Source organism: Phyllobates terribilis, unplaced genomic scaffold (genome assembly GCF_046119375.1).
Source record: "Phyllobates terribilis strain yellow unplaced genomic scaffold, ASM4611937v1 Scaffold_5__5_contigs__length_657084704, whole genome shotgun sequence".
NCBI classification, from domain to species: domain Eukaryota; kingdom Metazoa; phylum Chordata; class Amphibia; order Anura; family Dendrobatidae; genus Phyllobates; species Phyllobates terribilis.
Window position 1 is genome coordinate 82,639,118 of NW_027362765.1, and position 21,648 is coordinate 82,660,765.

The 21,648-nt window shown below is 45.6% G+C and overlaps 1 protein-coding gene across 9 annotated transcripts in view; it reads left to right on the plus strand.

Moving 5' to 3' along the window:
• Nucleotides 1-12,173: 12,173 nt before the first annotated feature.
• Nucleotides 12,174-21,648, plus strand: part of ARHGAP44 (Rho GTPase activating protein 44) — a 134,398-nt gene continuing 124,923 nt past the window's right edge. For all 9 annotated transcript variants that reach the window (XM_073682439.1, XM_073682446.1, XM_073682449.1 and 6 more), the window contains exon 1: nt 12,174-12,622. In XM_073682439.1, coding sequence (XP_073538540.1) covers nt 12,570-12,622 — 53 coding nt within the window. In that variant the 5' untranslated portion in view covers nt 12,174-12,569. The remainder of the gene's footprint in view (nt 12,623-21,648) is intronic.

The following is a 21,648-nucleotide window of genomic DNA, read 5'->3' on the forward strand; positions in this document are numbered from 1 at the left end:
TGTATAGCAGTTCAAACGGCTAGAACCATGTAGAGCTCTAGGGAACTTCCCTAATGGAGAACAACAGGTATGGCAGCAGGCAATCCCAGTGCCCATCCTTCTCCACAACTTTTCTTAACATCAACTTTAAGGTCTTGTTGAACCGTTCTACCAGTCCGTCCGTCTGCAGGTGGTATACTGACGTCCAGAGTTGTGTAATTTGGAGGGCCTTACACAATTCTCTCATCACCTTCGCCATGAACGGAGTTCCCTGGTCAGTCAGGATCTCCTTTGGCAGACCTGACCGGGAGAAAAAATGCTCTCTGGCGATACTTCTGGCGGAGGAATTTATTAATGGTATTGCCTCCGGATATCGCATAGCATAGTCCAATATAACCAGAATTTATTGGTGTCCCCGGGAAGACTTCACCAGGGGCCCGACAAGGTCCATGGCGATCCGGTCAAATGGGACCTCTATGAGAGGTAACGGCACTAGGGGGCTCCGGAAATGGGACACGGGGGCCTTTAGCTGACAGGTGGGACATGACCGGCGGTAGTTCACAATTTCCCGGTGACACCAAGGCCAGTAGAACCTTTGTAGGACCCGCTCCCGAGTCTTATCTACCCCTAGATGCCCACCCAAGATGTGAGAATGGGCTAGGCCTAACACTCTACGCCTATAGGGTCCTGGCACTACCAACTCCTCTATTACCTCCTCTTTTGAGTTAGTGACCCTATAAAGAAGCTCCCCATTGAGTGAAAAATATGGGAACCTGGTGGCAGCCCCCGGCTCCTGAGCAACCCCATTGATCACAGAAACATTGTGAAATGCAAATTTCAAGGTGAGATCCTGCATCTGCGCAGTCCCAAAGTTCCCCACAGACACCCCCAAGTCTGGGACCTCCTCTTCCGGGGTCACCACCTCGTCTTCGTCCCCCGCAAGGACACACAGGGGAAAGTCATCTGCCTCTGACTGCGATGGTGATGCATCATGGGGTGACCGACTCTCGGTTGAGACACTTGGCAACCCCCGCTTTCCGCCACAAGTCCCAGAACAGACTGAAGTCCCGCCCTATTATCACCGGGTGGAGCAGATTCCTAACCACGCCCACCTCATAGGACTCAGTTCCACAGTCAGTATGTATTGTCACTCTGGCAATAGGGTAATCCCTTGCGTCCCCGTGGATGCACTGTACACCCACGTTTTTCCCAGGGATCAACTGGTGTTGGAGTGTGGCCCTTATGAGAGTCACCAAGGTCCCATGAGCCCAGGAGTCCAGCCACCAGTACCCCATTAACAGTCACCGGACATGACTGTGGCCCCTCACCGGGCTGATCGTCCACACTGCAGGTGGGGTAGGCAAAGTAGGAACAGCGACGTCCCAGGCTACAGTCCATCTGTTCAGAGGGCAGGGGGCAGCTACATGGCCTGGGCAGTGACACTGCCAACAAATAATTTCTCCCGAGGGAACCTTGGGCACCACCTCCCACGCCCCTTTGGACCCTGGACGTGCCACCCCCTTTTGGGCCTCCGCCCCCAACTTGGACCCCCAATATGGAGTGGGCTGCCTTCCCACGGAACCCTCGAACCCCTGGTACCTCTCAACCAGCCCAATCAGTTCATCAGCGTTCCGGGGATCGCCCTGGGCAACCCAAGTCTGTTCCGACCTCGGTAAGGAGTGCATGAACCGATCCATCACTACTCGCTCTATAATCTGCGCCGGGGTAGAAGATTCTGGCTGCAGCCATTTTTGTACCAGGTGCAACAAGTCAAACATTTGGGAGCGTGGTAGTTTCTCCCGGTGATACACACAGCGGTAGACGTGCTGTGCCCTGACAGTCATTGTTACCCCCAAGCGTGCCAAAATTTCAGTTTTTAATTTTGCATATTCTATGGCGTCCTGCAAGGCTAAGTAATAATATGATTTCTGGGGTTCCCCCGTCAGGTATTGCGCCAACACCTCTGCCCATTGCTCTGGCGGCAGCTTCTCCCTCTCGGCAACCCTCTCGAACACCGTCAGAAAAGCTTCTATGTCATCATCTGGAGTCATTTTCTGCAGCACTCCCTTTACTGCCTTTCTGACAGAAAAGTCGTCCTCTGACCTTATCGTTAGAGCTGTTGCCGAGCTACGGATCGCCTCTGCAAGCAAATCGATCTGCTGCTGTTGTCGGCACTGGTCCTGGTAGGCATGGTGCTGGAGCTGGAGCTGCTGCATAAGCAGTTTGGTGGTCTCCTGTTGCGCCATCTGCTGTTGCTGTAGCATCTGCTGGTGCTGTGTTTGTTGCTGTTGGTGCTGCGCCTGTTGCGCCTGCAACAAATGTTTAAGATTGGTCCTCCATCTCCGGCGTCACTTGCTGGCTGACAGCCGACTTCACCCATGACATGCAGGTCTTCCTGTGACAGTCACACGTGTTCGCTGGCAGTGTTGCCCGCAATTCTAACACCACTTGTGGTATAGCGACAAGCTCGGCTGTTTGCGGAGTTAAAACACGGAATACTGCCTCTTTAAATTTTCGGGTAAGTTTATTTAGCAGTCATAAACTACCCTGGAGTCCAAAAAGAAAGCACAGCCCATTCGGCTAAAGAGACAAAACAAAATACAAAACTTGCAGCACACACAGGCTCAGCACAGCACGTGCTAGCTCCTTCCTGGAGCAAAGTTTCCCCAGGTACTGAGCACACTATTTAAAGCCCAGACACTCCCCTGATTTGGAGGGTTGGTGGATAATGTCTTGCCCTACACTTTTGTTATCAACTAAAAACATTTCCTTGTAAATGCAGTTCTATTAACTCTCTCTGCACCTACTTGTGCAGTAGAACTTGCATGTTTTCACATCACTGAGGTTAAGGCTATGTGCCCACGTTGCATTTATGAAGCAGAAAATTTCTGCTGCATAAATGCAAGTCCTCTCCCGGAAAAACGCATGCGGAATTCCGCACGCATTTATCGCGCATTTTTCGCGCGTTTATCACGCGTTTTCCACATGCGGAATTGCCTTGCGTTTTTTATGCATTGGACAAAGGCAATTCCGCTTGCGGAAACGCAAAATTAAATGACATGCTGCGGATTTTTGAACGCGGCATAAACGCTGCGGAAAAATCCGCAGCATGTGCATAGAACTTGCGGAATCCCATTGGGGACCATGGGGTGCGGATATACATGCGTTTTTCAAGCGTTTACGCTGCGGAAATTCCGCAGCATATACGCTTGAAAAATGCTACGTGGGCACACAGCCTAAGGCTAAGTGCCCACGATGCAGAAATGCTGCATATTTTTTCCGCTTCTCTCTGGCAGGAAAAACGCATGCGGATTTTACATGCGTTTTTCCTGCCAGGTAGAAGCGTTTGTCAAGCGTTTTTCACATGCATTTCTGCATACTTTTTATCAAGCCCTTTTTTACAAGCGATTTTAGCATCACTTGGAAAAGTGCTTGACAACTTGGTCACACTATATAAATCCATGCAACCGGCATGGATTTATATAGTGTGACCAAGTAATAGTTAAAAAAAAGAATAAGAATGGTAAAAAATAAACATTATACTTACCTTTCGATGGCCCCCGGTATTTTCTCCGCTCCGTCCGGTCTGTTGTATGGCTCACGGTGGTGTGAAAGGACCTGCGGTGACGTAATTGAGTCATGTGACAGGTCACGCGACCGCCGACGTCAGCGGTCGCGTGACCTGTCACATGACTAAATGACGTCATGGCAGATCCTTCACACCACCGCAACCCATACAACAGACCAGACGGAGCGGAGAAAATACCGGGGGCCATTGGAAGGTAAGTATAATCTTTATTTTTTATTTTAAATTCTTTTTTTAACAGGTACCTATGGTACCCGGGTCTGGAGGAGAGTCTCCTCTTCTCCAGACCCGGGTACCATCCGCACATTGAATCGCATAATATCCGTACGTGCAAATGTGCTGACACGGATAATATGCATTTCAATGCAAGTCAATGGCGGTAATTACGCTGCGTGTCTGCAAAATCAATGGACATGCTGCGGATTTTTCCACAATGATAATCCGCAGCAGAAAATTCCGCAGCATGTGCACAGCACATGTGGATTATCATTGGGGACCATGGGGCACATATTACCAAGCGTTTTTTAAGCGTTTTCGCTGCGGAAATTCTGTGGCTAAAACGCTTGAAAAACGCATAATGGGCATTCAGACTAAGAGTCTCAGCGACTCATACCTCTCTTCTGACACACTACCAGTGACTTTGTCACACTATGTACACAGTGACTGCACCAGCAGAATAGTGAGTGCAGCTCTGGAGTATAATACAGGATGTAACTCAGGATCAGTACAGGATAAGTAATGTAATGTATGTACACAGTGACTCCACCAGCAGAATAGTGAGTGCAGCTCTGGAGTATAATACAGGATGTAACTCAGGATCAGTACAGGATCAGTAATGTAATGTATGTACACAGTGACTCCACCAGCAGAATAGTGAGTGCAGCTCTGGAGTATAATACAGGATGTAACTCAGGATCAATACAGGATAAGTAATGTAATGTATGTACACAGTGACTGCACCAGCAGAATAGTGAGTCCAGCTCTGGGGTATAATACAGGATGTAACTCAGGATCAGTACAGGATAAGTAATGTAATGTATGTACACAGTGACTCCACCAGCAGAATAGTGAGTGCAGCTCTGGAGTATAATACAGGATGTAACTCAGGATCTGTACAGGATCAGTAATGTAATGTATGCACACAGTGACTCCACCAGCAGAATAGTGAGTGCAGCTCTGGAGTATAATACAGGATGTAACTCAGGATCAGTACAGGATAAGTAATGTAATGTATGTACACAGTGACTCCACCAACAGAATAGTGAGTGCAGCTCTGGAGTATAATACAGGATGTAACTCAGGATCTGTACAGGATCAGTAATGTAATGTATGCACACAGTGACTCCACCAGCAGAATAGTGAGTGCAGCTCTGGAGTATAATACAGGATGTAACTCAGGATCAGTACAGGATAAGTAATGTAATGTATGTACACAGTGACTCCACCAACAGAATAGTGAGTGCAGCTCTGGAGTATAATACAGGATGTAACTCAGGATCAGTACAGGATCAGTAATGTAATGTATGTACACAGTGACTCCACCAGCATAATAGTGAGTGCAGCTCTGGAGTATAATACAGGATGTAACTCAGGATCAGTACAGGATAAGTAATGACATGCATGTACACAGTGACTCTATTTGTAGAGTGTGTATGTATATATATACATCAAAACTATGAATTAACACATGTGGAATTATATACTTAACAAAAAAGTGTGAAACAACTGAAAATATGTCTTATATTCTAGGTTCTTGAAAGTAGCCACCTTTCGCTTTGATGACTGCTTTGCACACTCTTGACATTCAGTGTGAATGTACAATTTTCATAGTCATGAAAATACAGAAAAATCTTTAAATGAGAAGGTGTGTCCAAACTTTTGGTCTGTACTATCTATCTATCTATCTATCTATCTATCTATATATTAGTCAATGTTTTGGAGTGGCCATCACAAAGCCCTGATCTCAATCCTATTGAAAATTTATGGGCAAAGCTGAAAAGGCAGGTGCGAGCAAGGCGACCTACAAACCTGGATCAGTTACACCAGTGTCAGGAAGGAATGGGCCCAAATTCCGACCAACTATTGTGAGAAGCTTGTGGAAGGATATCCCAAACATTTGATCCAAGTCATTCAGTTTAAGGGCAATGGTACCAAATACTAATACTAATAGTAATAATCATTTTTATTTTTATAGCGCCAACATATTCCGCAGCACTTTACAAATTTTAGGGGGGACTTATACAAACAATACAAAATAAACATACCTCATATCGAAAGGAGTGAGGGCCCTGCTCGCAAGCTTACAGTCTATGAACTAATGAAATGTATGTAAACTTTTGACTTTGCAGTAAGTAATAAAAATGCCTTAAAGCATTCTCTCTCTCTCTCATTATTCTGGCATTTGGCAAATATTAAACATTATGGTAATCCTAATTGACCTAACACGGGAAAGGTTTATTCTGATTTCATGTCAGATATTGAGAAAAACATGTATATGTGTCTTTTTATATAGTGCATGTAAACTTCTGGTTTCAACTGTATATAGATATACACTGATGAGCAAAAGGGTAACCATGTTTTGAACTTTTGATTTTCAGGCTCCATATCTCCCCATCCACTACTGCTTTGAATGTGAGACTACCATCATTTTATAGACCTTCATCTTGGCTATCTCATACATATATTTGACTTGCAACTGTAAGTATATGATTAGCTTTGTAGATTCTTAGTTAGTCACACCAGAACTGATAGACCTTGTGATGAGCCAACTTGTTGACTCCAATATTTTGCCTGGACGATAACCTCTTAGTTTTGAATGAATGGGCGGACTTCATTTTGTATTCTTCCAACCAGGGACGGCGTCAGCACCCGGGCAAGTCCAGGGCCCTGAGCACTTGCAATGCTTACCTCTCCTCGTTCCTCCGCAGCTCCGGCATCTTCCGTGTCTTCTGACGCTGTGACGTGTCAGGGCAGAGGCCACGGTGACGTCACTATAGCGTGCTCTCTGCTCTGAGAGTCACAGTGCAGAAAGCGGGAAGACGGCGACGCTGAGGAGTCTGGAGCAAAGCAGCGGCCAGAGAGGAGAGGTGAGTATTAGATTTTTTTTTCTTAATGAATGAAGCAATATATGGGGCCCATTATATATGGAGCATTATGTGGGGCCCATTAATTATATATGGAGCATTATGTGAGGCCCATTATATATTGAGAAATATATAGGGGGGGGCATTATATGTGGATAAATATATGGGGTCCATTATTCTGTATGGAGCATTATATGGGACCCATTATACTGTATGGAATATTATATGGGGTCCATTATTTTGTATGGATCATTATATGGGGCTCATTATTCTGTATGGAGCATTATATGGGGTCCATTATTCTGTTTGGAGCATTATATGGGGTCCACTATTCTGTATGCAGCATTATATGGGGTTATTATTCTGTATGGAGCATTATATGAGGCCCATTATTCTGCATGGAGCATTATATGGGGCCCATTATACTGTATGGAGCAACATATGGGGTTGATTATTCTGTATGGAGCATTATATGGCATCCATAATACTGTATGGAGCATTATATGGGACTCATTATACTGTATGGAGCATTATATGGGGTCCATTATTCTGTTTGGAGCATTATATACGGTTTATTATTCTGTTTGGAGCAATATATGGGGTCCATTGTTCAGTATGCAGCATTATATGGGGCCCATTATTCTGTATTGAGCATTATATGAGGCCCATTATACTGTATGGAGGACTATGTGGTTCACATTATACTGTATGGAGGACTATGTGGTGCACATAATACTGTATGGAGGACTATATAAGGTCCATTATTCTGTATTGAGGACTATGTGGGGCCCATTATACTGTATGGAGGACTGTGTGGGGCCCATTATACTGTATGGGAGGACTATGTGATGCCCATAATACTGTATGGAGGACTATGTGGGGCCCATTATACTGTATGGAGGACTATGTGGGGCCCATTATACTGTATGGAGGACTATGTGATGCCCATAATACTGTATGGAGGACTATGTGGGGCCCATTATACTGTATGAAGGACTACGTGGGGCCCATTATTCTGTATGGAGTGTAACATCCCTGGCGGCGTGCTGGCATGGTTTACCACCCCCCACCATGCAAGACCGCCATCTTACCTATCAGTCCAGGCTGCTGCTGAGGATGGCTCGATGGGAGGAAGCATCCTAGTCACCAAGATGGTGAGACCAGTTTCGTTCCCTCTATTGGACAGAAGAGGTAATCTTCTTGAAGAGAAGAATCGGCCTCCAAATTCTCTGCAGAAAATCCTTGCAGGCTTGAAGAAGAGGGGGCGTAAAGGGGGGGGTACTGTAACATCCCTGGCGGCGTGGTGGCATGGTTTACCACCTCCCACCATGCAAGACCGCCATCTTACCTATCAGTCCAGGCTGCACACTTTGCTCCAGTACCTGCTGTGTGCATGTCTCTTGTCTGATTGCTTAGGGCAGCAGCACGGTTACTGCCTGATTCTTATAGTTACTGTGTGCGCACTCCTAATGCGTCCCCAGCCTATTGTTGTGAGTCACTGGATACTTAAACCCCCTCCACCCAATAGTAGGTGCCTGAGCATCACGTTCTTTCAGTGTGTTCTGTGCAACTGAGTTGCCAAGTCCTGTTCTGTATCTTGTCTGTTTCCGCCACCCTGGGGGCTGAGTACCCAGGCCTGTTACCTGTATCTGTGACTTCTAGTCTGTTCCGCCACCTTGGGGGCTGTATACCCAGGCCCGCTGCCTGTATCTGTGACTTCTAGTCTGTTTCCGCCACCCTGGGGGCTGAGTTCCCAGGCTCTTTCCTGTATCTTGTTCCTGGTTCAGTTCCTGTCTGAACAGTGTCTTAGCCCATTACTTGTTTGTCTCTATGTTCGTATCTTTCCTTTTCCTGCAGTGTCTGAACCTGCACCTAACTCCAACTCGTTGTCTCTGTACTTCTGTTTGTGAGTTTAGTGTCCACTCGTTACTTCATTGTAAGTACCTTGTGTGTATCTGCTCTGCTTGTCTACCGCACCTGCGGGTTTTGCTCTGCTCTGCTTGTCTACCGAACCTGCGGGTTTTGCTCTGCTCTGCTTGTCTACCGCACCTGCGGGTTTTGCTCTGCTCTGCTTGTCTACCGCACCTGCGGGTTTTGCTCTGCTCTGCTTGTCTACCGCACCTGCGGTTTTGCTCTGCTCTGCTTGTCTACCGCACCTGCGGGTTTTGCTCTGCTCTGCTTGTCTACCGCACCTGTGGGTTTTGCTCTGCTTTGCTTGTTTACCGCACTTGCGGGTTTTGCTCTGCTCTGCTTGTCTACCGCACCTGCCGGTTTTGCTCTGCTCTGCTTGTCTATTGCACCTGCCGGTTTTGCTCTGCTCTGCTTGTCTACCGCACCTGCGGGTTTTTCTCTGCTTTGCTTGTCTACCACACCTGCGGGTTTTGCTCTGCTTGTCTACCGCACCTGCGGGTTTTGCTCTGCTCTGCTTGTCTACTGCACCTGCGAGTTTTGCTCTGCTCTGCTTGTCTACTGCACCTGTGGGTTTTGCTCTGCCCTGCTTGTCTGCCGCACTTGCGGCTCTGTTCCTGTATGCCAGTCTGTACTGGTCCCTATCCTGCCTGCGTTCCTACCTGCCAGTACCCACCTGTCTGTATACCAGCCGTGCCTGCCAGTATCCACCTGTCTGCATACTAGCCGTGCCTGCCAGTACCCACCTGTCTGCATACCAGCCGTGCCTGCCAGTACCCACCTGTCAGTATGCCAGCCTAACCTGCCTGTTCCTGCATTCCCCGGTGTACGTCAACAGCTGTCACCGGGGTCTGACCTGGAGTAGCACCTGGTCCCTCTGCTCAGTTCCTCCCTGGTTCACGGAGTCGATTGAGCCGCCGTGCGACCTTGGTCGGACCGAGTTGATACTTAGTCATGCCCCTCCAGGCACTCCTCGGTTCATGGGCTAGTGGGATCACTAACCACGCTCACGCCAGTCAGTCCGGGCGTGTCCGTAACATGGAGGACTATGTGGGGCCATTAGACTGTATGGAGGACTATGTGGGGCCCATTATACTGTATGGAGCACTATGTGGTGCACATAATACTGTATGGAGGACTATGTGGTGTACATAATACTGTATGGAGGACTATGTGGTTCACATTATACTGTATGGAGGACTATGTGGTTCACATTATACTGTATGGAGGACTATGTGGGGTCCATTAAACTGTTTAGAGGGTTATATGAGGCCCATTATTCTGTATGGAGGACTATGTGGGGCCCATTATACTGTATGGAGGACTATGTGAGGCCCATTATGCTGTATGGAGGACTATGTGGTTCACATTATACTGTATGGAGGACTATGTGGTTCACATTATACTGTATGGAGGACTATGTGGGGCCCATTAAACTGTTTAGAGGACTATATGAGGCCCATTATTCTGTATGGAGGACTATGTGGGGCCCATTATACTGTATGGAGGACTATGTGAGGCCCATTATACTGTATGGAGGACTATGTGGGGCCCATTATACTGTATGGAGGACTATGTGGGTCACATTATACTGTATGGAGGACTATACTCTCAAGTCTAAAATGAAATCTTTTGAATCCCCCCAGGTCACACATTGTGCACTGCGAGGATTTGCCGGTTTCTGAGTTATTGTAGAATTTACAATAGATATCCCTCATGTAATGTAAGAAGTGAAATCTTCGGCATTGTATTATATATATATTTCTCTGCGGTATCTGTGCATCATGAATCGTGGTATGTGTTAAAGGGGCTCACTGAGATTCTTTCGCCCGGGGCCCACAAAAACCTGGAGCCGGCCCTGCTTCCAGCTGTCATGGCACTCACATGATGCAATTTGACAATGTTCTTGGCCGAGAGACTGCTATCGATGAGCTGGATGAAGCTGTTTCTCTTTTCTTGGGAAATCGTCTTCATGGCTGCTCCTCGATTCAAAGCAGTGACCTTTCCCTTGGGAATCATCCTAATAACATACTGAGCTATGAGGGAATGTGAGAACAGGTTGTAATTTGTAGTATGCAAGAAGAAAAAGATTTATCCACCACTAGGAGCAAAACAGTAACAATGCAGTGACATGACAAGAATCTGCATAACTAATCATATGCTAAATAGCTGCAAGTCAAATTTATTTATGAGATAGTCAAGATGATTGTCTATAAAATGATGGTAGTCTCATGTTGGAAGCAGTAGTGGATGTAGAGATAAGGAGCCTGAAAGTCAAAAGTTCAAAACATTGTTACCCTTTTGCTTGTCAGTGTATATACTGTATACCAGCTCCGTACACAGGAAGGGCTTTGATGCACCAATCGACCTACAGTATCACACAGGTTAAGTTTAGATGAACCTCCTCAGAAGCAAAGCTAAAAATATAATAGCCTTCATGTTACCAGTGAAGCGTCCAGGACGTGGTTGAGTCTTGTTCCATTATAACTTCTTGATACCCACTGGGCCATTTTTGGAGTTGACAACATATTCTGCATCTTTCAGTGAAAATTAACCCCGTGTGCTGAGCTGAGTGTTCCTTCAATAATAGATGAAAACATGAAAGAGGAAAGGATAAATAATTTATTCTTAAGAATAAAAGGGCCGTGCTGGAGAACGTCTTACTGCTGACTAGTCCTGACTATAAGATGGAGGAGTTGTGGCAGGCCCGGTGTCAGCACCCGGGCAAGTGCCGGGGCCCGCTCGCTGTCGGGCACCCCAGCGCGCTATGGGACCCGTGAGCGGAGGAGACTCTTTCACCCAGGGCCCACAAAAACCTGGAGCCGGCCCTGGCTGTGTGTCATGAAGGCCAACTTCACATTTTTCGTTTACCAGGGAAATAACACAGGTGATAAACTAAGAGCATGCTGAGAAATACAGACAGATACTTATCCATTGTGTAATACCATCAGGAAGGCATCTGATTGGCTCCAAATTTATTCGGCAACAGAACAACGACCACAAACATCCAGCCAATGTCAGTAGGAATGAAGAGTCATGGAAGTGATGATCCGGTCCCGTAGAGCCCTGATCTCACATCATCCGGTCTGTCTGGGATCACATGAAGAGACACAAGGATCTGCACAAGTGACATCCACAGAAGATCTGTGGTCAGTTCTCCAAGATGTTTGGAACAACTTCCTGCCAAGTTCTTTCAAAAACTGTGTCCAAGTACAAGTCTACAAGTCCCAAGAAGAAGTGATGAAAAGAAAGGGCCCGCACCAAATATTGATGGGATTCAGATTTCTCTTTTATTCATTCATTTTGAATTTTGCTATTCAGAGAAATAAACTATTAACCCTTCTATTTTTGAAAGCTTATTACTTTGCAGCATTTTTTGCACACCTGTCTAAAACTTTTGTACAGTGCTGTAAATGATAGAAACAAAAGAATACAGCAGCACTTTTTGTTTGTAGCCAGATATGAGAGTGATACAGGCAGACAGCTGAAGTATAGATGTATCATGTATTTCCTCTGCGTTCCTCCCTCACATCATTTGCAACTAAATTGCCACCTTGCATTGAACACAGGAAGGACTACAATTCCCGGCCTGCCCTGCAGCCCCCTCCCCCGCGCATGCGCACTCTTCTCCTGCCGTCCGGCTGCAGTGCCATAGCTGCTGCTGAGACAGTGAGAGCAGAGCTGATGAGCGCAGAGAGGGGGAGGACCTGGCACTGCTTGGAGCATGCAATAAATATCACAGCAGACAAGGAGGGGGCTACAGGGCTGCACCCCTCTCTCCTGGACACCTACAGCACCACCCATGGATGTACTGTGCCCCCTGGCACCCCCTGTGCACTGGAGGATGCTGTGTGCTGCAGCCCCCCTATAACAGGGGGCATGTAATGTGCTGCTGACACTGGGGGGAGGGTCTATTTATTTATTTATTTTCTGCATCCAATATACGGAAAACTGCAACCAATCTGTGTCTGTAGTTTCCTAACTATTTATCTGTGTATCTGTATACTGCGAGGATGAAGAAGCAATTCAACCGGATGAGGCAGCTGGCCAACCAGACAGTGGGCAGGTAAGACCCCCACCCTGAGCTGTCACCTTACAGGCCGACCTTATGGCTGTGACACCCACCCATCCATCCATCCACCCTTCAATCCATCCCTGATGATGGTGCTTGGGCAGCCTCCCTGCCACTTAACCCCTGCACTGCTGACTGGGAGGACCCATCATCCTGCAGCCCTATAGGTTACATCCCATCATACGGGCATGATCATCTCTGCATGTGTGCAAGCCTGCTGTACAATACAGCTGTCACCTTATCTATCTATCATCTATCTTTATCCATCTGTTATATATGTATCTTATATTTATCTTTTATATCTATCATAAGTATCTATCTCATATATTTGTGTTTATCTTTCTATATCTCATATCTATCCATTCTATCTGTGTCATATATATCTATCTATCTCATATTTATCCCATATCTATCTATCTATCTATCTATCTATCTATCCCATATCTATCTATCTATCTATCTATCTATACTCCTATCTATCTATCTATCTATCTATCTATCTATCTATCTATCTCACTATCTATCTATCTATCCTCCTATCTATCTATCTATCTATCTATCTATCTATCTATCTATTATCTATCCATCTATCACTGATTCCTTTCTATCATGTGTGGATGCACAGACCCTCCCTGTATATAGTGTTTGCAGTCTCTGGGTATATAGCTGGGCGTGTATACAGCTTGTTATATTGCAGATTTTGCAGACTTTCCTGTGTCGGTGCATTGTGTATACATCTAGGGCGGTATATATGGTATATTGCTCCCTCCTGCAGGTCACATACTCTTGGTCTCTCCCATCTTTCCCCCTCCGCCGCTTTCCTCCCTCTGGATCTTATCAGGCAGTGAACCTGCTGCTGTCTGTGCTCAGTACATGGTGTGTCCTGCAGGGAGCGCTGCACCTTGTGGGTTGGGTCACCATACTATGCCATTGTTCATTATACTATGTCGTATTAGTGTTTGTGGGTCACTGGTGAGGAAAGGGTGTGTAATGATGGCGAGGGAGCGGACCTGTTCTGTATGTAGCCTGCATCTTCTGGTTATGTAATGACCGGTTATGGTGACCTCCAGCTCTAAATGTCTCTGCTCCTGATGATCTCTGTGTGCTGGGACAGAGGGCAGCCATAACCACTGACACTGCGACTGTGTCCTCACCAAATTCACCAGGCCTGGATACCACCCGGCACAATATGGCTGCCTCCACTACGCACAGCTGTAACATATACCTATATACCCATAGTAAAGCCGGACAAGACAATCCACTACGGCCAGTGCCTATTATACTATGTACATTACCTATAAATGCACCTAATGGAAGCAGCATTACAACTGGGGGGCACAGGACGTATGCCCTGCCTGATAACTGGGGTCTATAGGTTGTGAAACTCAATACAATGACTCTTGGGGTGCAGGATAATGGCACTGACACTTGGGGTACAGGATGATGACGCTGACACTTGGGGTACAGGATAATGACACTGACACTTGGGGTACAGGATAATGACGCTGACACTTGGGGTACAGGATGATGACACTGATAGTTGGGGCACAGGATAATGACACTGATACTTGGGGCACAGGATAATGACACTGACACTTGGGGCACAAAATAATGACCCTGACACTTGGGGTGCAGGATATTGACACTGACACTTGGGGTACAGGATGATGACACTGACACTTGGGGTACAGGACAATGACACTGACACTTGGGGTACAGGATGATGACACTGACACTTGGGGTACAGGATAATGACACTGACATTCGGGGTACAGTATAATGGCACTGACTCGTGGTACAGAATAATTACACTGATACTTGGGGTGCAGGATAATGTCACTGGCACTTGGGGTGGAGGATAATAACACTGACACTTGGGGTGGAGGATAATGACACTGACACTTGGGGTACAGGGTAATGACACTGACACTTGGGGTACAAGATAATGATACTGACACTTGGGATACAGGATAATGACACTGACACTTGAGGTGCAGGATAATGTCACTGACACTTGGTGTGGAGGATAATGACACTGACACTTGGGGTACAGGATAATGTCACTGACAATTGGTGTGGAGGATAATGCCACTGACACTTGGGGTGCAGGATAATGACACTGACACTTGGGGTACAGGGTAATGACACTGACACTTGGGGTGGAGGATAATGTCACTGACACTTGGGGTGGAGGATAATGTCACTGACACTTGGAGTGGAGGATAATGACACTGACACTTGGGGTGGAGGATAATGTCACTGACACTTGGGGTGGAGGATAATGTCACTGACACTTGGAGTGGAGGATAATGACACTGACACTTGGGGTGGAGGATAATGTCACTGACACTTGGAGTGGAGGATAATGCCACTGACACTTGGGGTACAGGGTAATGACACTGACACTTGGGGTGGAGGATAATGTCACTGACACTTGGGGTGGAGGATAATGCCACTGACACTTGGGGTGGAGGATAATGTCACTGACACTTGGAGTGGAGGATAATGACACTGACACTTGGGGTGGAGGATAATGTCACTGACACTTGGAGTGGAGGATAATGACACTGACACTTGGGGTGGAGGATAATGACGCTGACACGTGGGGTGGAGGATAATGACGCAGACACTTGGGGTACAGGATAATGATGCTGACACTTGGGGTGGAGGATAATGACACTGACACTTGGGGTACAGGATAATGACACTGACACTTGGGGTGGAGGATAATGACACTGACACTTGGGGTACAGGATAATGATACTGATACTTGGGGTTTTGGTTTTGGTATTGAGAAGTGATCCCAGAAATATTTAGATGTGTCTGATACATAAAAGCAATCGGTGTTGGTTACAGTTCACATTGGTGCAGTGATGGTAGTCCGTCATGACATGGAGACAAGGCCAAGAATGTCAGCTAAACATCTGTAAAACATAAGTTTACAATGCATAATTTGAAATATTTAAGTCCTTCCTCCACAAATGGCCGGGAACACTTTTTCATGATGCCCAGTTTTGGGCATGGTTTTCTCAAAAGTATAATAGAAGGTTACATATGTTTCTGTGCACCTAAAATATGGAGTCTTATTTCGACTCTTACCTGCCCACACCACCTATATATTTGATATATTTCCCTTTTTAGTACATTTCTTCATATGTAATCACAGGAGTGGGATTCATTAAAGAAAGCATTTTAATATCTGCATGTGCCCTTGTGATTTACCTTTCTTGAGTCCAGGAGGTGGAGCCACTTAGGAGAAGAGTCAAGGATGACCACACCCAGAACCCCGCCCAGTATGGATTGACAGCATTGGCCGCTGTGCACCACTGACTCCTAGTTCCCCTGATGAAGCTGTCGAAACCACACATGGCATTAATGCTCATGTGCTGAAATTAAAGGGCAATGGTGCATGCCATCCATCATGCTAGATTGGGCAGATTTTGGACATGCCTATCCAAGACTTTTCTCCCAAATGACTCCACCTCTTTGACTCCTGAAAGATCACTTACATACGCTGCATATACAGATTAAAAGGCTTTACTCAATCATTTCTGCTTCTGCTATTGCATATGAGGGCTCCTTAACAAAGTAAAGGTAGTGGTGGCACTTTAAGAACCAATCTAGGTTCCTTTCAAGGGTTTCATTTTAGAGAAGATCATCAATATCTAATGTATGGGAATCTGACCCTTAGGACCTCAGACAATCAGTATAGTGATGGAGATTTGGTGCTCATACAAGAACCGAGTCTCCTTCCATATTTACTAAGACACAGCGCCTCCTTCATACATGTGGCAGTGCCTGGTACTGCAGCTGATCCCATCACATGAGCGAGATGCAGCAGCTGGTCAGGTCTCTTGCTGTTTTACATTGCTACCCTGGGGTTATTATGGTTGGGGCCGGGGCCGGGATGTATAGTGTTTAGGAATGTTTGTTTTCTGTAGTAAGACCGAGTCGCGTGGAGATTTTGCATTATTATTTGTGCAATGCATTCACTTAACGAGCCAGGGGAATACGAGAGTAAATCTATGCCACATTTTTTTTTTTTAGCAGGGGAAAGGTTAGAAGTATGTAAGTAGTCCTGTAACATTTCTGTCCTGTGAACGTGAGTGCAGCTCCTCCTGGAAGTAATTACCCTCAGAAAGTTCTTCCTCACAAATAAAACATGGACATATGTTTACAGCCGCCTGCATGTGCGTAATCAGAGGCCACCGACACTGCAGAGCATTACTCATTTCTCTTATGGATTGGGGTTCTTCTGTTAGCGCACAGCGTGGATGACCGGTGGGCACTTGGGGTGCAGGACAATGACGCTGATACTTGGGGTACAGGATAATGACACTGACACTTGGGGAACAGGATAATGACACTGACACTTGGGGTACAGGATAATGACGCTGACACTTGGGGTACAGGATAATGACGCTGATACTTGGGGTACAGGATAATGACACTGACACTTGGGGTACAGGATAATGACGCTGACACTTGGGGTACAGGATAATGACGCTGATACTTGGGGTACAGGATAATGACGCTGATACTTGGGGTACTGGATGATGACACTGACACTTGGGGTACAGGATAATGACGCTGACACTTGGGGTACAGGATAATGACGCTGATACTTGGGGTACAGGACAATGACGCTGATACTTGGGGTACAGGATAATGACACTGACACTTGGGGAACAGGATAATGACACTGACACTTGGGGTACAGGATAATGACGCTGACACTTGGGGTACAGGATAATGACGCTGATACTTGGGGTACAGGATAATGACACTGACACTTGGGGTACAGGATAATGACGCTGACACTTGGGGTACAGGATAATGACGCTGATACTTGGGGTACAGGATAATGACGCTGATACTTGGGGTACTGGATGATGACACTGACACTTGGGGTACAGGATAATGATACTGATACTTTGGGAACAGGATAATGACAATGACACTTGGGGAACAGGATAATGATACTGATACTTTGGGAACAGGATAATGACACTGACACTTGGGATACAAGATAATGATACTGACACTTGGGGTACAGGATAATGATGCTGACACTTGGAGTGCAGGATAATGATACTGACACTTGGGGCACAGGATAATGACACTGACACTTGGGGTACAGGATAATGATACTGACACTTGGGGCACAGGATAATGACACTGACACTTGGGGTACAGGATAATGACGCTGACACTTGGAGTGCAGGATAATGACGCTGACACTTGGGGTACAGGATAATGACGCTGACACTTGGGGTACAGGATAATGACGCTGACACTTGGGGTGCAGGATAATGACGCTGACACTTGGGGAACAGGATAATGATACTGACACTTGGGGTGGAGGATAATGACGCTGACACTTGGGGTGCAGGATAATGACGCTGACACTTGGGGTACAGGATAATGACGCTGACACTTGGGGTGGAGGATAATGACGCTGACACTTGGGGTGCAGGATAATGACGCTGACACTTGGGGTGCAGGATAATGACGCTGACACTTGGGGTGGAGGATAATGACGCTGACACTTGGGGTGCAGGATAATGACGCTGACACTTGGGGTACAGGATAATGATACTGCCACTTGGGGTACAGGATAATGACACACATGGAATAGTAGTAGTATGACTACTTATCTCCCAGCAGCACATAGTGTTTCAGTAAAGGAGAGCTCTGATCATGTAGTAGCCGCTATCGGTCAGTGCACTGTGGTCCGTATTCAGTTCATTCACACATCAGTAATGGGACATGAGGCTGTTTTGTGTATATGATACATAAATGGTAAATTTAAGGGACCTGTCTCCACTTGTGTCACATGGTCTGTCTGCATGCACCATCCACCACTACTGCAAAATTCAAAGTGTGTCATATGCAAATTAAGCTGCCCTTTTGATCTGGTTGGCTGATAGTAGTCACATGATTTATCTATGACACTTTAGGAGTCAGACTCCTTAACCCCTTGTGCAGCTGCTTCTCCAGCGCTCTGCGGTGGTTTATGCCCATGATGTGCAAATTCTGAGCTCTAATATGACATGGATGTGGCCACAGATGTATATAGCGGAGCTGCTTCCTCTGTATTCTGTACTGAAAACAAATCTCTCATACCAGTATTTTCCTCTGTAAAGCAGGAAAAAGGGAAAACAGCATAAATCATGTCTCCAGCCCTTGTGGGATCCAAGCCAAGAAATGCAACAAAAAAGGAAAATCACTGTTTATTGCTATACGCGTCTGATGTGCAACTTCTGGATGTTTATATATTATTCATGTCATTACCGGTAAGGGGTTTCTAGTGAGTGCAGCTCTGGAGTATAATACAGGATGTAACTCAGGATCAGTACAGGATAAGTAATGTAATGTATGTACACAGTGACTGCACCAGCAGAATAGTGAGTGCAGCTCTGGAGTATAATACAGGATGTAACTCAGGATCAGTGCAGGATAAGTAATGTAATGTATGTACACAGTGACTGCACCAGCAGAATAGTGAGTGCAGCTGTGGAGTATAATACAGGATGTAACTCAGGATCAGTACAGGATAAGTAATGTAATGTATGTACATAGTGACTGCACCAGCAGAATAGTGAGTGCAGCTCTGGTGTATAATACAGGATGTAACTCAGGATCAGTACAGGATAAGTAATGTAATGTATCTACACAGTGACTGCATCAGCAGAATAGTGAGTGCAGCTCTGGAGTATAATACAGGATGTAACTCAGGATCAGTACAGGATAAGTAATGTAATGTATGTACACAGTGACTGCACCAGCAGAATAGTGAGTGCAGCTCTGAAGTATAACACACGATGTAACTCAGGATCAGTACAGGATAAGTAATGTAATGTATGTACACAGTGACTGCACCAGCAGAATAGTGAGTGCAGCTCTGGAGTATAATACAGGATGTAACTCAGGATCAGTACAGGATAAGTAATGTAATGTATGTACACAGTGACTGCACCAGCAGAATAGTGAGTGCAGCTCTGGAGTATAATACAAGATGTAACTCAGGATCAGTACAGGATAAGTAATGTAATGTATGTACACAGTGACTGCACCAGCAGAATAGTGAGTGCAGCTCTGGAGTATAACAGAGGATGTAACTCAGGATCAGTACAGGATAAGTAATGTAATGTATGTACACAGTGACTGCACCAGCGGAATAGTGAGTGCAGCTCTGGAGTATAATACAGGATGTAACTCAGGATCAGTACAGGATAAGTAATGTAATGTATGTACAAAGTGACTGCACCAGCAGAATAGTGAGTGCAGCTCTGGAGTTTAATACAGGATGTAACTCAGGATCAGTACAGGATAAGTAATGTAATGTATGTACATAGTGACTGCACCAGCAGAATAGTGAGTGCAGCTCTGGAGTATAATACAGGATGTAACTCAGGATCAGTACAGGATAAGTAATGTAATGTATGTACACAGTGATTGCTCCAGTAGAATAGTGAGTGCAGCTCTGGAGTATAATACAGGATGTAACTCAGGATCAGTAATGTAATGAATGTGCACAGTGACTGCACAAGCAGTATAGTGAGTGCAGCTCTGGAGTATAATACAGGATGTAATTCAGGATCAGTACAGGATAAGTAATGTAATGTATGTACACAGTGACTCCACCAGCAGAATAGTGAGTGCTGCACTGGAGTATAATACAGGATGTAACTCAGGATCAGTACAGGATAAGTAATGTAATGTATGTACACAGTGACTCCACCAGCAGAATAGTGAGTGCAGCTCTGGGGTATAATACAGGATGTAACTCAGGATCAGTACAGGATAAGTAATGTAATGTATGTACACAGTGACTCCACTAGCAGAATAGTGAGTGCAGCTCTGGGGTATAATACAGGATGTAACTCAGGATCAGTACAGGATAAGTAATGTAATGTAATGTATGTACACAGTGACTGCACCAGCAGAATAGTGAGTGCAGCTCTGGAGTAGAATACAGGATGTAACTCAGGATCAGTACAGGATAAGTAATGTGATGTATGTACACAGTGACTCCACCAGCAGAATAGTGAGTGCAGCTCTGGAGTATAATACAGGATGTAACTCAGGATCAGTACAGGATAAGTAATGTAATGTATGTACACAGTGACTGCACCAGCAGAATAGTGAGTGCAGCTCTGGAGTAGAATACAGGATGCAACTCAGGATCAGTACAGGATAAGTAATGTGATGTACAGTACAGACCAAAAGTTTGAACACACCTTCTCATTTAAAGATTTTTCTGCATTTTCATGACTAGGAAAATTGTACATTCACACTGAAGGCATCAAAACTATGAATTAACACATGTGGAATTATATACTTAACAAAAAAGTGTGAAACAACTGAAAATATGTCTTATATTCTAGGTTCTTCAAAGTAGCCACCTTTTGCTTTGATGACTGCTTTGCACACTCTTGGCATTCTCTTGATGAGCTTCAAGAGGTAATCACCGGAAATGGTTTTCACTTCACAGGTGTGCCCTGTCAGGTTTAATAAGTGGGAATTCTTGCCTTATAAATGGGGTTGGGACCATCAGTTGTGTTGTGCAGAAGTCTGGTGGATACACAGCTGATAGTCCTACTGAAAAGACTGTTAGAATTTGTATTATGACAAAAAAAAGTAGCTAAGTAAAGAAAAACGAGTGGCCATCATTACTTTAAGAAATGAAGGTCAGTCAGTCCGAAAAATTGGGCAAACTTTGAAAGTGTCCCCAAGTGCACTTGCAAAAACCAGCAAGCGCTACAAAGAAACTGGCTCACATGAGGACCGCTCCAGGAAAGGAAGACCAAGAGTCACCTCTGCTTCTGAGGATAAGTTTATCCGAGTCACCAGCCTCAGAAATCGCAGGTTAACAGCAGCTCAGATTAGAGCACAGGTCAATGCCACACAGAGTTCTAGCAGCAGACACATCTCTATAACAACTGTTAAGAGGAGACTTTGTGCAGCAGGCCTTCATGGTGAAATAGCTGCTAGGAAACCACTGCTAAGGAGAGGCA